The following is a 15,475-nucleotide window of genomic DNA, read 5'->3' as shown; positions in this document are numbered from 1 at the left end:
ACAAAACAAAACAAACCAACAACAAAAAAATCCCCAAACCCTAAAAAATAAATTAATCATGGTTGGTCCACAGAACAGAGCGATGGCTTGCTCAGCTCTGACATCAGCATATTGGTGGCAACATTTACATTTGAAACCCTGCTGTGTACATACACGTATTACACCAATACACAACTGTTTAGTGTGACAACTCCAATAATACGCAATCCAATGGTAAAAAATGACCTGACAAGAAATGACCCTGATTGGGAGATATTAACTATAACTAGAAACAATCAGCGTGAACGCTGACTCACTTTTGTTTTAAATCATAATAAAGGCAGGCTCCTTCCAAGGCATAATGTGGAAGTAACTGATGCTGGTTAATTTTTAGGAGCGGTAGAAAGCAAGCCTGTATTTCTTCATGACAGTGCAAGAAGCGCAGACTCACAGTCAGCGTGAGAAGCAGCTCAGACACAGAGAGCCCTGACTGCTGGTGGTGGTACTGTCAGCCTGCGGCAAGGTACAACAGGAGGGAACAGCTCTGGCTGAGATCAGAACCACAGCAAGATTCAACAGGAGATTCTGACACCCAGCTCAGAACCAGCTTTCTGCAAAACTTAGAATAAATTATAAGCAGAGAGGAGACTGTTCTAGTGGTGACTGCCCTTTGTATGCTTTATTCAATTCTCATTTTCTAGTGTCTTAGTACTAAACCACAAGTACCGAGAATACATAACAAAAATAAATTTTAAATGTAAATTCACACATGGAAATTTAAGAATAAACTATGGCACAAGAGCAGTAATAATATTTCAGTGTATTTATATATATAGGACTTCAAAGTATGTTATTTTTATTTTAGTAACATTTTGATTTTCTGCTTCTCCAATAGCCTAGTAAATTTGTCTCTCTTTTCCCAAGGAGCAGACTGATAAAGCTGAGATCTAAACTTCCAGCACAAGTCATTTTTCTAGGCTTAATCATGGCACTGACATCAAGGCACTGTTATATACTATACATTTTCTTGCAAACTATAGGCAGAACTGTGTAAGCTAAGAATAAGGACATATTATAATCTGAGCTAAAAGTTTAATTTGGAGCATCAGTGTTATCTTGATACCCCTTTTCACAGGAAGTGCAACTCCTGAAAGCACAACTGAAGTAAATCAGTGTAAAACAACCAGTAAAAGTTTAAAAATAACAATAATAATAATAATAACAACAATAAAAGCATTGCACAGAAGAGCTCTGAATGGGTTAACAATAATAATGGCTTTTTTAAAAACGTCTGTTGGTTCTCCCCTAGGAAGAGCTGTCCAAATGCCTAATGAGAAGCAGTTTAGGAGATTTAGGAGTCTAGAAATCCTTTAAAGCATTGAACTATGAACACAGATTTTTCTCTTACTTCATATAAAAGGATTTCATGAAAAAGAAATGTATAGTGTTCCCAAAGTACCATGGAAAGGGATGTAACATGCTTAAAACTTAATTACAGTGTGAGGCCTACAAAAAGCAATCCAACTTACTCTTCTCTGATGGGAAGAGTGATGCATATTTTGTTTGGGAACATCTCTGATCATTGCCAAGGAAGCTTCACATGTTCGTACCGCAGCAGCCCTTTGCCTTAGTAAAGCTCAGCGTTTTGAACACTGCACGTCTACTGGCTAGTTAGAAATCAGGTTTTCTTTCTTCATATAAAACAAGGCTATGTGTGCTAATGTAGAGAGGTTTTCTATGAATTATGAGCCATGTTCAAAACGGTAAATTTTAGAAATACCAAAAAGTCTAACAGGTAGTCAGAAATTATGACTATGTCACAAATTTTATATTATATCAGTTCAACTGTAAGCAGAATTGGGTCAAACAACGTATAAACATGCTGGTAACAGGGAAATGCACAAAAGAAAATTCATGAGATTCTGTTGTGACAGAAAGGTTGTAGCTATTCCTTCTAGTAAACCAATCTAATTTTGATAATAATAAAAAAAAGGAATAAAATGAAGTATAACTTCATAGTTAAATACTGTAACTATTCAAGGTGTGTTCTAGAAATAGTCCAAGTAAAAAATGGCCAACATTTATTCTTTCAGAAGTTTCGTAATGCTTTTCCTGATGTTGCCTTGACTTCTATTGTTTCCTGACTAAAAAAAGCAATTAATAATTGTAATTTTAAAAACAATTTTAATTTCAATTGCTGAAATAGAGTTGTTACTAATTTCATGGCTCCATGTAAGTATTTTGTAGCAATTTTAAATATTAGCTGCTACCAGAAGAACCAGGAAGCCATGTGCAAAAGGTGTATCTTGTTATGGCATTATTCTGAATAAAATGAAAATGAATTTGGGTGAATCTGTACTTTTTTAACACATATTAATACAGCAGAAAATATAACAAAATGGACACTAAGACACAAGATATACTTACCATTTGTATTTCTTCAGGTGACAGCTCATCTTCACCTTTGCCATCCCCCCATAATCCGAGGTTACTTTGGGCATCAGGCAGATTCCTGTCTGTAAAAGAAGCACCGAACACTTCAGACAACGCAGGACACTGAGTGCTGAAGTGAAAATAATTTTTCACCCATTTCAGAACCCTGATTAAATTGTTATATATCATTTGCCAGTAACTGAGTTTCACCCAGTGTTTACAGCACAAAATTACACCAATAACCTTTAACTTCTAAACTGCGACCAAAGTCAACACACGTTTGATTCTGCGAACTACGAGGAGTTGCACTAACATATTGACAGTGAAGGATGTAAAACAAGTCACAATACACTAAGACTCGTGTGTTGGGTTTGTGTGACAAGGTTTTGGTAGCAGGGGTTGTGTGTGTGTGTGCGCGCTACAGGGGTGGCTTCTGTGAGAAGCTGCTAGAAGCTCCCCCTGTATCTGACAGAGCCAATGCCAGCCGGCTCCAAGACGGGCCCGCCGCTGGCCAAGGCCAAGCCAATCAGCGCCTCTGTGATAACATATTTAAGAAGGAAAAAAACAGTTAGAGAGAGCTTTTGCAGCCAGGGAGAGGAGTGAGAAGATGTAAGAAACTCTGCAGACACCAAGGTCAGTGCAGAAGGAGGGGCAGGAGGTGCTCCAGGTGCCGGAGCAGAGATCCCCCTGCAGCCCGTGGTGAAGGCCATGGTGAAGCAGGCTGTCCCCCTGCAGCCCATGGAGGAAGGATGAGGGGGTGTAGAGATTCCACCTGCAGCCCGTGGAGGACCCCACGCTGGAGCAGGTGGAGACACCTGAAGGAGGCTGTGGCCCGTGGGAAGCCCATGCTGGAGCAAGCTCCTGGCAGGACCTGTGGACCCGTGGAGAGAGAAGCCCACGCCAGAGCAGGTTTGCTGGCAGGACTTGTGACCCCGTGGGGGATCCCACGCTGGAGCGGTCTGCTCCTGAAGGTCTGCACCCCGTGGGAGAGACCACGTTGGAGAAGTTCGTGAAGGACTGTCTCCCATGAGAGGGACCCCACGCTGGAGCAGGGGAACGATGAGAGGAGTCCTCCCCCTGAGGATGAAGAAGCGGCAGAAACACTGTGTGATGAACTGACCGTAACCCCCATTCCCCGTCCCCCTGTGCCGCTGCGGGGGGAGGAGGTTGAAGCCAGGAGTGAAGTTGAGCCTGGGAAGATGGGAGGGGTGGGGGGAGGTGTTTTAAGATTTGGTTTTATTTCTCATTCCTCTACTCTGTTTTGCTTAGTAATAAATTAGATGAATTCCCTCTCTAAGTTCAGTCTGTTTTGCTCGTGATGATAATTAGTGAGTGATCTCTCCCTGTCCTTATCTTGACCCACAAGCTTTTCGTTATACCTTTTCTCCCCTGTTTAGTGAATGAGGGCAGTGATAGAGCGGCTCTGGTGGGCACCTGGCCCCCCAGGGTCAACCCACCATGACTTGTTAGGCACAACATATGGCAGCATTTGTCTTTTAACAGAAGAAAACATACAATTTTCAAAATGACAGTCTATATGCAAACTATTATCTTCCAATGAGACTTGACAGAACCACCAGCTCCTCAGTCCAAAAAAGTAAAAAGAGAATCTTGAAGACATTCTGAGCAAAGTTCACAGCACTAACTCGATTTCCTCACGCTGTTCAAACTGCATATTACAGTGGAAATCCTACAGCATGCTGTGCAAACAGTCTTCCTGCATACAACAGGAATCAGAGTCGATCTCAAACTCACCCTTACACATCATAGCTGCTTCATTGATTTCAATAGTAACTCCCCTTTGATTAAAGCTAATCATCTGCATAAATCTTAGCAGGAGTTGGGTATAGAAGATCTTGAATGGCTATTTCTGGGATATTCCCTTCTGGAAGATTTATTTTTAGGCTTAATTATATACTTCTGATTATAGATGAAGAAGTTAGAATGGGAAAGAAAATATGCTACAGGATCCTACTGTTTCTGAAGCTGCTCTGGCATCAGTGTTTAACATCCCAACGATAAGGCTGCACTCTTGAGAAGGCCTCTTCTCCCCACTGGCTGTGACATTTTTACAAAACCCAAAAGAAAGATTTGAACCACCCCACAACAGATCAAAGCTGAACCTGCTATGACTTACCAGATGCAGGTTGCAAATCACAATACAGAAAAATTTAGGTTTTACTTTTCCATAGATTTCAGACTTTGTATTTATCCCAGTCCATTCTTTCAGGCATTTGTAAGTATTTTCATTTGGTTTGTTATAGCCTTCTAAACCCAATTTTTTTCAATTCCATAAGCAGCACTGACACATCATCATTCAGATACTGACTTGTCTTGGGAAGCCTCTGAAAGGAGTAGTCCTATTTATAAACAAATATATGAAAAGGATTATAAGGAGAAATTATCCCCTCTATCCTTCACTATAATATTTGTGAAAACTCTTGAAAGACAAAATATTAAAAGAGAGCATTGTTGTGTATGTCTCCTTTATAAATGTGTATTTTGCTTCCCAACAACCAAACCAGGATGTACAAACAATGACAGTGTTACAAATTAGAGATGTGGATAAGGAATATAATAAATTTAAAAAAATAAAAATACATCTTTCTTACAAGTAATAAGAAGTAAAAACAAGAATATCATAGAATGGTTTGGGTTGGAAGGGACCTTAAAGCTCATCTAGTTCCAACCCCCCTGCCATGGGCAGGGACACCCTCCACTAAACCAGGTTGCCCAAAGCCTCATCCAGCCTGGCCTTGAACACTTCCAGGGAGGGGGCATCCACAGCTTCTCTGGGCAACCACATCCAGTGCCTCACCACCCTCACAGTAAAGAATTTCTTCCCAATATCTAATCTAAATCTACCCTCCTTCAGCTTAAAGCCATTCCCCCTTGTCCTATCACTCCATGCCCTTGTAAACAGTCCCTCTCCAGCTTTCTTGCAGGCCCCTTCAGGTACTGGAAGGCTGCTATAAGGTCTCCCTGGAGCCTTCTCTTCTCCAGGCTGAACAACCCCACCTCTCTCAGCCTGTCTTCACACAAGAGGTGCTCCAGCCTGCTGACCATCTTCATGGCCCTCCTCTAGACTCACTCCAACAACTCCATGTCCTTCTTGTAGTGGGGACCTCAGAGCTGGACTTTAATATATTTAAAGATTGTTAAGAAAGGATTCAACTCTATGTTTTCCATAGGGTATCCTCAGTATTTCAAGTCTATTTCACAGAAACACATAACTTATTTGTTTAGGCAATCAATGTATTTATATCGAAATTATAATTAATTATTTACTGGATTCAAAGAAAAGAAGATAATTAGTTTATGAAGCCAAGGAAAAAAAAAAGATATATTCCTATTTTATCCCAGAGGAACTAATTACTCTTAGGCACTGCTAGCACTGTTAAAAAACCAGCACCTGTATCCAGTGTGATTGCTAATAAGCAAATATACTTATTGTAAGAGGTAAGCAAGAAGCACGTCTCTCCCCAGGGTTCCTCCTGTCACTGCGGTACATTTCTGACTACTGGGAAAGTTGTTCTGCAGCTTTCATGGAGCTGACATTAATGCTTTTCTACAATTCATCCAGCAAAAGCCAAACTACATTTCTCTTGCAACCAGAGAAGTAGTTAACGCATGACGGAGATACAAAGTAATGATCAAATCCTCTGAACCCTTTTCTATGCTGAAAGGAGACAGCTGCTAAGCATGTGGACCAGTTCAAAAGCTACTCATTATTTACATTTATTTCCATAAACTAAATGTCAAATTTGTAATATGCAAATAAATACTGTCAGCATATAAAAGCAATCTCCAGAGAGACTATTTTCCTGCCATGAGGCATGTCCAGTATAATTCTAATGTAAACAGGTGCTTTGCCTAAAAACAAAAGTAATCACATTTTGCTTTGGTTTCTGCCAAAAAACCAGACAAAACCCAAGTTGTGCTTCAGCACGCCAAGTGGGACGTTCAGCTGTTCATCATAACGTTCAAATTAAGGACAGGACCACAAGCTGCTCTCACAAGAGCTCTTTACAGCTGAGATACTTAACACAAGGGACCCAGGCACGCTGATGATGGCTAATTCATAAACACAAATGATCACCATTCTTTAAACCACCAACATCCAGAGGATGAAACAGTTTATTTCTAAATGCCATAATTTCTCCAGTTTCTCAAAAATTTGGTAAGTTACTAAAAAAAGCTATAAGATTTAAACTGAGCTTCTTGTTTCCTAGTCATCTCCTTCATGCTATTTCCATGCTTCACAGCAACCTACCAGTGAAGTCACAAGGCTGATTTCTATACGCAGCAGCAACCAACACTTACCCTTATGTGAGGAAGCACAGGCCATGTGCATTTACAAACTGTTTCAGACAGATTTATTTTGATATACAAGTTTCATAGTTTTCTCAAAGACTAGTCAGCAATCCCTTATAAGTACTGCATCAGCATCACTTATGTGACAGGACCCTACTTTCTTATAAAAAATTAAAACGTAACCTAATAAAAAACCTGGAGTTATCAAAATTAACATGCAATAAACAAGAAGCTTCATTTCTGTTTATTGCAGTGGTTTGCTGTGTCCAAGGCAAAGAAGAACGTTTTCCACAGCATGGCACAGATTTTTGAAGCTAAAAATTGTAATGACACTACGTGGTGGGAGTGCACACTTTCAGAGATTGCAGAGACATTCAGTAACAAGGAGAGAGAGAGCAGAGGGCAATGAAGATGCTACTACACTGCTGCTTCTCTGCTGGCACTAGCTCACAGCTGCGAAACACTGATAACACGTTAAGGTGAAACTCATCTATGTGCCTGTGTGCTGCATCACTTAAGACATACTATAAAAATGTAGTAAGCACTAGAAACGACACATAATCAGAACCTTTACTTCTTACAATAAATGCACTGTCAGGAGAAGAAAAAAAGGCATACTGATAGTGCTTCAGAAGTACAAACTGGTTAGGAGGATAAGCAATGCTGTATCAGAAAATGAAACCATTCGCACACTGTGAGGTAATTCAGTATTAGAGTCTTCATCCAGAAATGGAGTACCCACTTCAAATGAATCCACCCTTTGCATAGCCCTAAAGTCACCAACCAGAAGAACTTTACTCTTTTAATAAAAATCACCAAACAAACAATAACTGATTATCAGAATAATATGGCCATGCAGTGCATTTCTTCTATCTTGATGAAGTATTATCCTAATGTAATGTCATATTTCAAACAGTTTCTGTTTCTCTCAAAAAAAAAAAAAATTCACACTGTAAATCACAGGGTACCTTGGACTTCTCTAGGCAGCACAAGCAGCACAACTCAAGCCAGGGACAGCAATTCAGAATCACAGAAACAAGATTTCTCTTTAGGTATGAAACCTGAAATCACCTGCATAGTGGTGGTACTCTGAAAGGCACTCTGCAACAAAGTTCTGTCAGCGTACACATTCCAGGACAGACCAAAACGTCAAAGAGAAGGGACTTGCATCCCCTGGCCTCAGAAGCAGGCCACCAAGGAATCAGAAGCAACGTTCCCAAGTCCTGTCAAGAACAGCATCAGCTGAAATGACCCTGGGGTCAGAGATGCTGCTTTGGATTTCTGGCGCTCTCCTGCCCACTGGAAGATGAGATGTAATCCTTCCAGCAGGGAAGCTCAATGCTGTGGAGAACATCATCCCCAAAACTACTGGAGCTGGCCAGCCAGTAACTTCCCCTCTACGAGCATATTCTACCTTCGAGTTCCTACTGCAGAAGTGTCCAACTCAAGGCCTCTGTGCTTAAAAACTAGAAAATGTTCCCAGAAAGTTGTTCAGCTACTTTCCAATTCCTTGCCATCAATGAAAGGAATGTGGAAAAATCAGACAGATGTCTGAAGTAGGTGGATATTGATAAAAATAAATAAAAAGGAAAGGGTTCACAGAGAAGTTTTTTTGAGAGGATGAGGAATGCAGCAAGGCATAAGACATTTTTAGCTGGTTGGAAAAAAGCACGTCAAAAAGTTTAAGATTGTGCTTCCTCAGTCTCACAATGTGCTTCACAAAAGCCTGATCAACTCAGGGAAGATGAAAATAGAAGAAGTGCAAGTCACATGAACAGGCCCTTATACTGTGAAGGAAGTACTATTGAATAGACATGCCTTCAAAAAGTGAAATCTAACTATGTTTTATTCTCACCTTTGCTTTCCTCAGCAGAAAGCTTTTCTTCAGAATCATCCACAGGATTCTGTGAAGATTTTTCAGGGGAAAGAGGTGACTTGGACACATTGCTCTGCTCAGGTTCAAGTCTGGACCTAGAAGCAAAAGCTATAATTTAACTCACACAGTCGAATTTCTCTAAAATGACAAGAACCACAGATTATTAAATTTGACACTTTAACTCTTACAAACTTCACATTAAGGATTTTCCAGTCAAGATACAAAACATACTTAGCAACTTTCACTGAAATATTATTACAAAAGCAAAGAGAGCATGGCTAGGATTCTTGAACAAAATACACTACATGTTCAGAGTTGAGGATAATTTTGAAGGCTATAGCATAAAAACATGGACATTTTATTAAACTTCCTTTCAAAAATCCAGTGTATTAATATATATATATCTTTTTAAAAAACGCAAACAACCAACATTTTGGTCATACTGAAAATTCTTTTTAGTAGCCATAGCCAACACCACTATTTCATTTTTTCAAGTAATAACTACAATTTTACTTTATATTGTCAATTATCATAAAGGAAAAGTAAGAACATACAACAGAATTAGCTTTTTCCTGAAACTAGTATTTTTATTTAACTAGCTATAAGAATAGTTTAACCAGGATGAAAGTGATCCTTACCTTGTCTGCCAAAAGACACAATAGACCATTTAGAAGCAAGGAAAAGAAAAATCGTACGTAGTGGACAGACACATACTACATCTAAGTCCCTGCTATATAATTTTAATACAAAGGCAATGAAAAAGTGAGAAGCATATTCAGTGATTATATATTAAGTACTTGCCAAGTATGTTTCCCTGTGGCACCAAAAAACTTTAAAATTAGTGGCAACATATTTTTTCCAGTAAACCTCTGTGGTTTATTGTTATCTACAATGAATTCTGTAACCGCTCCGTAGTAGACCATTAAACGCTCAGCATTTATGCTGTTCGAAAAGCTAAAAAACAAAAAAACCCAAAAAGAATGAGCTGAATCACCTGCTGTGCCACCTTCATCACTTCCTCCCCTCTCAAATATAATCCACAGTTAATCTCATTATGATCTGCAATCTTCCCCTGCTGCTTAACAGAAGGTGTTGCATTTTGTGTTCCTCTCCTCCTTTGTATTGTGTCTAAATTCTAACCCATAATTAGAAAATTCTCAGAAAAACAGAATATAATGCATTAGTCATCACTGAGTGACTACGTTAAACAAGAAAAAACAGTAACAGGGAACCTTTTGTAGTTTTAAAAACTCTGCAAGTACTGGGCTTTGGTAATTTTACAAAAAAAGAACTCCTCTCATTTCCTCCTCTCAAGTCCCAAATTTGCCTAATAATGAGGAAAAAAAGACTTATCAGGTTGTCCATGCAGTTCAAATAATAGTTCTGATATTAATAAAACATCAATTCCCCAAATAAAAATAGCAGCTTGATTTAAATAATTGCATACATAATTCACAGGATGTTCTAATGAAAAAAGTTTAAAATTGAAATGAAATATAATTTTGGATATGAATAAACATAAAAACTGAAAACCACAACCAAGTACCTTTACAGGAAGAGCTGCTTGTGTTTCTATTTCTCAACTTTTCATTCTGGAGAATTAGCCCTATGTAATTTGCAGAACTTTTTAATCAAAAAATACAAGTTAATACATAAAGGCAACTTATGTAAGAAAATTATAACACTCAGACAATTTGTTGAAGAGCTTAGGGTGTTTATCAATATAAAAGGAAACACAATGAAGTATATTTCTGCTGCAAACCTTTCAGTATTGTCTGGTATGCATGCATTTTAAGCTGACTAAATTGCAGGAAAGATCTGCACTAGGATTAATTTACTTTTAAATAAATGTATTCCTTTATTGTTTGTTGTCCTTACTTTGCACAGTATGCTAATGTATAAAGTTTTCAATTAAAAATGAACAAAATGCCTGGGATGCACTATTTAAAGAATGCCTAGCTCTTAAGTGATGAACGCGTCCTTCTTATCACATAAAGCGTCTGCTGAAATCCTTGGGGAGATTACGAATCAACTAGTTGAAGGCATATGAAAAAAGATAATTTTTCTTCCAGTCATCATAAAGATTGGTTTATGGCCTATGATTTATTTAAATTTAATTTTAATTTAAATGACAATTTAGCCATTACATCACATCTACAATGCATACAGACTCCACCTAGTCAACATCTGTTTCCGAGTTCTTACATCCATGAAAAGAGGCAAAGAGGTATCCTCCAATATTACATAAAAGGACTGCATCTTCTGGGTTATTTTTTAATGCCTTATTGCTCTTTAATTAAGTGGTATTCCAACTTCTGAAATAGCTCTTTCATTGCTCCATGTTTAACATACATCAAATTAAGCTGTTTTCTTTGTTTAGTCATCTGAGAAATCTTGGAAACAATACTATAAGAGTACAACAAACAGAAGAGCTGGTATTTGTTAGCCAATTCTCTAACTTCAGGAACTATGCTATTTTTATTTGAAGTTTTTAGTGTGAAGGATACTGATAAGGTTATGGATTTTTCACACAAAAAAATATCACACCGTTTATTTCTGTATGTTTTTTTCTGAAAAGTTATGGGAGTTACAAAAATATCAATGCCTAACTTCTCTATCATTACTTCTTACCAAATTTCAGAGCCGGTTTGGAGTATTTTATTTACTTGGTTTTGGCTTGTACTACTATTTAGGTCTCAGGAGGATACATCTGAGTGAATCTAATTGGGCTTAATCATACTGAATCATTCTGAATAAAACGTACTTATGGACTTCTGAAAACGTCTCTCTAGTTTCAATGTAAATAGCTGGTTGAGCCAAAAACCAAACTGATAAAGCAGCATCAAGTCTTGGAAAAACAGTCAAGAATTTATTTATTCATGCATATGTTCTAGAATTTGTTATTTTTTAATTAGAATGTACATAACAGAACTTAAGGTTAGAATTCAAATAATGCAGATTGAGAAGACATGGAAAGCCTTTCAGATATTAAATATATTGCAAACCTGTTAATTCTCCCTGTCATTCTTACACTTGAGAGTATGCAGAAAAAGAACTGATAAAGGTATGTTTTCTGACAATTGACTAAAAAACAAAAAAACCAACCCAACCCCAAAACCCAACCCAAAACAGACCAAAACAGCCAGCAAGCACATCATCTTTAACTTCTCCTAGACATTTTCAACTCTACATTAGCAGCCTGAATGTATGCCATGATAGGAAGCAGAAACTCTTTTTTTCAATTAAAAAGTTACATACAAGATTTTTGTCATGTTTCTACTTGCCATGAAGACCTGCCATCTCAAGTAGCATTTATTTACAACATAATCACTTGCTTTAGCAGAAAGATGGTGGCTTAAAAAATAAAAAAAAAAAAGAGAAGAAAAAAAAGGCAAAAAAGAAAAAGAATGGGAGAGAAGAGTGAATCTCTCTTGTACCTAAACAGACAGTATCCTAAATAACATCTTTGAGACACATAACCAATGTGAAGGATTTCAAAGTGATTTTATGCAGAATATTACTTAGCGGGACAGACAAAAATATTTTGTTGCATTTGTAGAAGTCCAATAGGTATATTAACTCACATTCTACTGCTTTAGTGCTTTAGTCTTTTACATAAATGGAAAGTACAACACTATAGTGGCACTCTGCCATTTACAGACTTAACTTCACATGCCAGAAGTGTAGGAGTGCCCTGGAACGCACCTGCTGACAGCAGAAGTTGCTCATCCAACTACAGATTTCAATCTCCTTACAATCTAAACATGAGTAATAGTTTTGTTGAATGTCCTACAAATGAAAGGTACAGTTAAACTATTTTTGACAGTACTCACAGTCTCTTCTTATCTATCACTCGCTTAACTCGGATGGCTCTTTGTTCAGAATACAGCTTACACACTCCTGTTGAGGATAGCAGTACACAATACTTTAGGTTAGAAGAGCATTATTTCTTTCTTGGAAAATGCAATCATTCATTTTTAACCATTCAATAATTACTAAGTACTTTTTAAGTAATCTTCAATGAAGTCCAAGACAGCTGTTCTGTGCTCCTTTACCTGAGCAGACTGGACACCCTTGTGTGCTGAAATACAAAAGAAAGATAAAATATAATCTTTTAACTTTTTACTGAATTACACTGAAATTTGCATTTTCAGTTGATACGCAAGTTATATTCAAGAGTCTATTAACATTTTATATGCGTTTTATAGTAGTATTAAATTTGAAATAGTATTTATTTGAAACATAGCTATATTTAAATATAGGTTCTGAAAACAGCAAATCATTACAACAAAGCAAAAGCTTAAAAAACTTCTGTCTTACAATATTTATGTTATTGACTTGTTACATATGCCACTGAGCCATATTATGTCAATTAAATTTCTAAACAAGAACAGATGTCACCAAGATAAGCATAGCAAAACAGATCTAGAGACTTAACTTGCATAAAATATTTGAACTTCTAACATTTTCAATTCTCCAGTGTATACACTATGTGGAAATATTTGGGATTTATTGTGTCAAGCATCCTTTTAATTCACATATATTAATATTTCTTATTTTGATACTGTGAAGTTCCCATGCATGACTGACTTGCAATGATTCTGAATAAGCTACAACTACGTTTAGATGGCATTTCAAAGCTGATGAAAATCATTGGTATATTGATAGAACACATACACACAGAGCAAGTCAACTTGAAAATGGCAAAACAGAAGTTCTCTCCACAACTTTCCTAAGATAGTGTTGTAAAGGTATGATCCCATACTCAAGCTGGTACTTTATCAGGGCTCTGTTAAAGTTATTTGATTATCTCAAATTTGGAAAGATTATACTCTAATACCTTACAGGTGGACAAGCTAGAAAGACACAATCATTGAGTTTAGTGCAGGCCTCTGTGCCACACTGCAAAATTACTACTCAAGTAATAAATATTTAAGACTGTCTTTTTTACACTTGCTAATTAGCATATTTGAACAAATTAATAAAATTTCATGCTCTCGCTTCTCCTTCCACTAACATTATAGAAAATTAAGTACAGTACTAATTAGTCAATGGGATTACACAGGTGCAAACAAAGAGGCAATGAGACTTCACCAATCTCTCCAAAAGCATTTCAGATTCACCATCCAATATTCAGCATTATATCAGCCTTTATCAATAGCTAAGAAAAAACATTTAAGAGTTGCTCCGTTTACCTTCTGTTCTCAGCTGATGAATGGCATCGGCACATGTCCTCATAAATATCTGAGCATCTTGATCTATCTGATCACGCTCTGTATCTGTCATCCTCACATAGTCCGACATAATATGGCTGAGAAACAAGACAAACTGTCATTTAAGAAATCCCCAACATAATATCTACAAGTACACATCTTAGACCTTCTTCCCATTCACCATCTCCACAGAAGCTCTGCTGCAACACTGATTTTCACAGAAAAAGAAGTAAAAAGTATAATAACCATCACCGAGAAAAATGCCAACTTCTATAAAGCTGAGAGGGTTTTTTAAAACATTTTTTGACTAGTAAAAGATGTAGAAAAAGCAATATATCCTACCATCTCGTACATAATCAAATATTGAGCAGATAAGGAGAAAACACACTTAGAAAATATATAGTTACCCTCAGTACTTATTCCAATGAAGCATTTTTCAATTCTAAAAACAAGTAGAATAAAGGCGCAGCTCAGATGTTGAAAGAAATACAAAAAAAATTGAACTTATTTTACTTAAATGTGTGTTTTCATTATCCTAAATACTGAGCTTCATTTTTAAAGTAGCTGTGCTATGAAATCTGTGAATTCAAACCAGAGTAAAGAACAACACTGGAAAATAATGCACATTTTTAATATCAAGTCATTATAAGATTTATTAAAACCTGTTCCCATTGTTTATTTCTATTTTAGATGATACATTATTGTATTTAATATTTTGTAATAGGATTAATATATCTTTTTGTTAAAAAACATCAGTAAAATATTAACACACTTAATACACAAAAGCATACTGTATAACAGTATTTAACAGTGTTTCCACAGCCATAGATGACAGGATGATAAAACTTTGCTACAGCAGCTTATCCTATGTTCATCTTAGGCTTCCTGATGATACAGTCATCACAGTTTATTATATTTGCTTTTTAAAAAAAAAAGAAAAGAAAACCTCATTTTCATTTCAATGTTTATTTATATGTGCAAATTTCCCCACTTGTTCAAGGTACCTATAATGCAACTATATCATGCAGTAATACAAGTAAAAAGAAGGGATCTTCAATTTGCAAAGCTATCCTGCTACGCTTAGAGATCTCTTACACACTTCACTGCAACAATGCCAAATCTTCCCTGTGTCTGCTTCAATCCCTGTCACAGGAATGCCTACAACCAATTCACATCACCCCACCTCATCATCTCTCATCACCAACGAAACCACCAGTTCCTTCCTCCATCTTCAACGTACTGTCAGCATCAGTCCCCAGATCTCCTCCACAAAGTTTTAAGCATACTCTAATGTCCTTGAGCATTAGACTAAAACCTCTCCTCTTCATTCCCATCCCGTGTGACTGGTTGTACATGAAAGAAGCAGCACATGGTTCATTTGGCTTGAAAATTAGTTTCTGCACACGGTTCATCTTGAAAATTAGTTTCTGCTTACTGGCCAGCTAGTACACAAGCCCAGATTAGCCAGCAAGCAGTACGACAAACTAATTAGAAGTAATATTCTAATCTTGTTTGTTTCCAACACTGTCATGTATTTGACATCTAAATATCAGGGCTTTTTTCCTCCCTTTGGTTAAAACTATTCTGAATGTTATTATTTTTTATAAGTTACAGAAAACTTACGGAAAAGTAGCCATAAATAGCGTTTCCACTTATATTT

At 37.1% G+C, this 15,475-nt stretch overlaps 1 protein-coding gene across 1 annotated transcript in view; it reads right to left on the bottom strand.

Moving 5' to 3' along the window:
* Positions 1-15,475, bottom strand: part of STX18 (syntaxin 18) — a 73,150-nt gene that overhangs the window by 8,815 nt on the left and 48,860 nt on the right. The window contains exons 3-7 of the mRNA XM_054823606.1: positions 13,798-13,913; positions 12,606-12,683; positions 12,436-12,502; positions 8,582-8,697; positions 2,407-2,495 (exon numbers count right to left, since the gene is read on the bottom strand). Of these exons, the coding sequence (XP_054679581.1) occupies positions 2,407-2,495; positions 8,582-8,697; positions 12,436-12,502; positions 12,606-12,683; positions 13,798-13,913 (466 nt within the window). The remainder of the gene's footprint in view (positions 1-2,406; positions 2,496-8,581; positions 8,698-12,435; positions 12,503-12,605; positions 12,684-13,797; positions 13,914-15,475) is intronic.

The sequence above is a fragment of the Grus americana genome, chromosome 4 (genome assembly GCF_028858705.1).
Source record: "Grus americana isolate bGruAme1 chromosome 4, bGruAme1.mat, whole genome shotgun sequence".
Taxonomy (NCBI): Eukaryota; Metazoa; Chordata; class Aves; order Gruiformes; family Gruidae; genus Grus; species Grus americana.
This window is presented reverse-complemented; position numbering and strand designations above follow the sequence as displayed.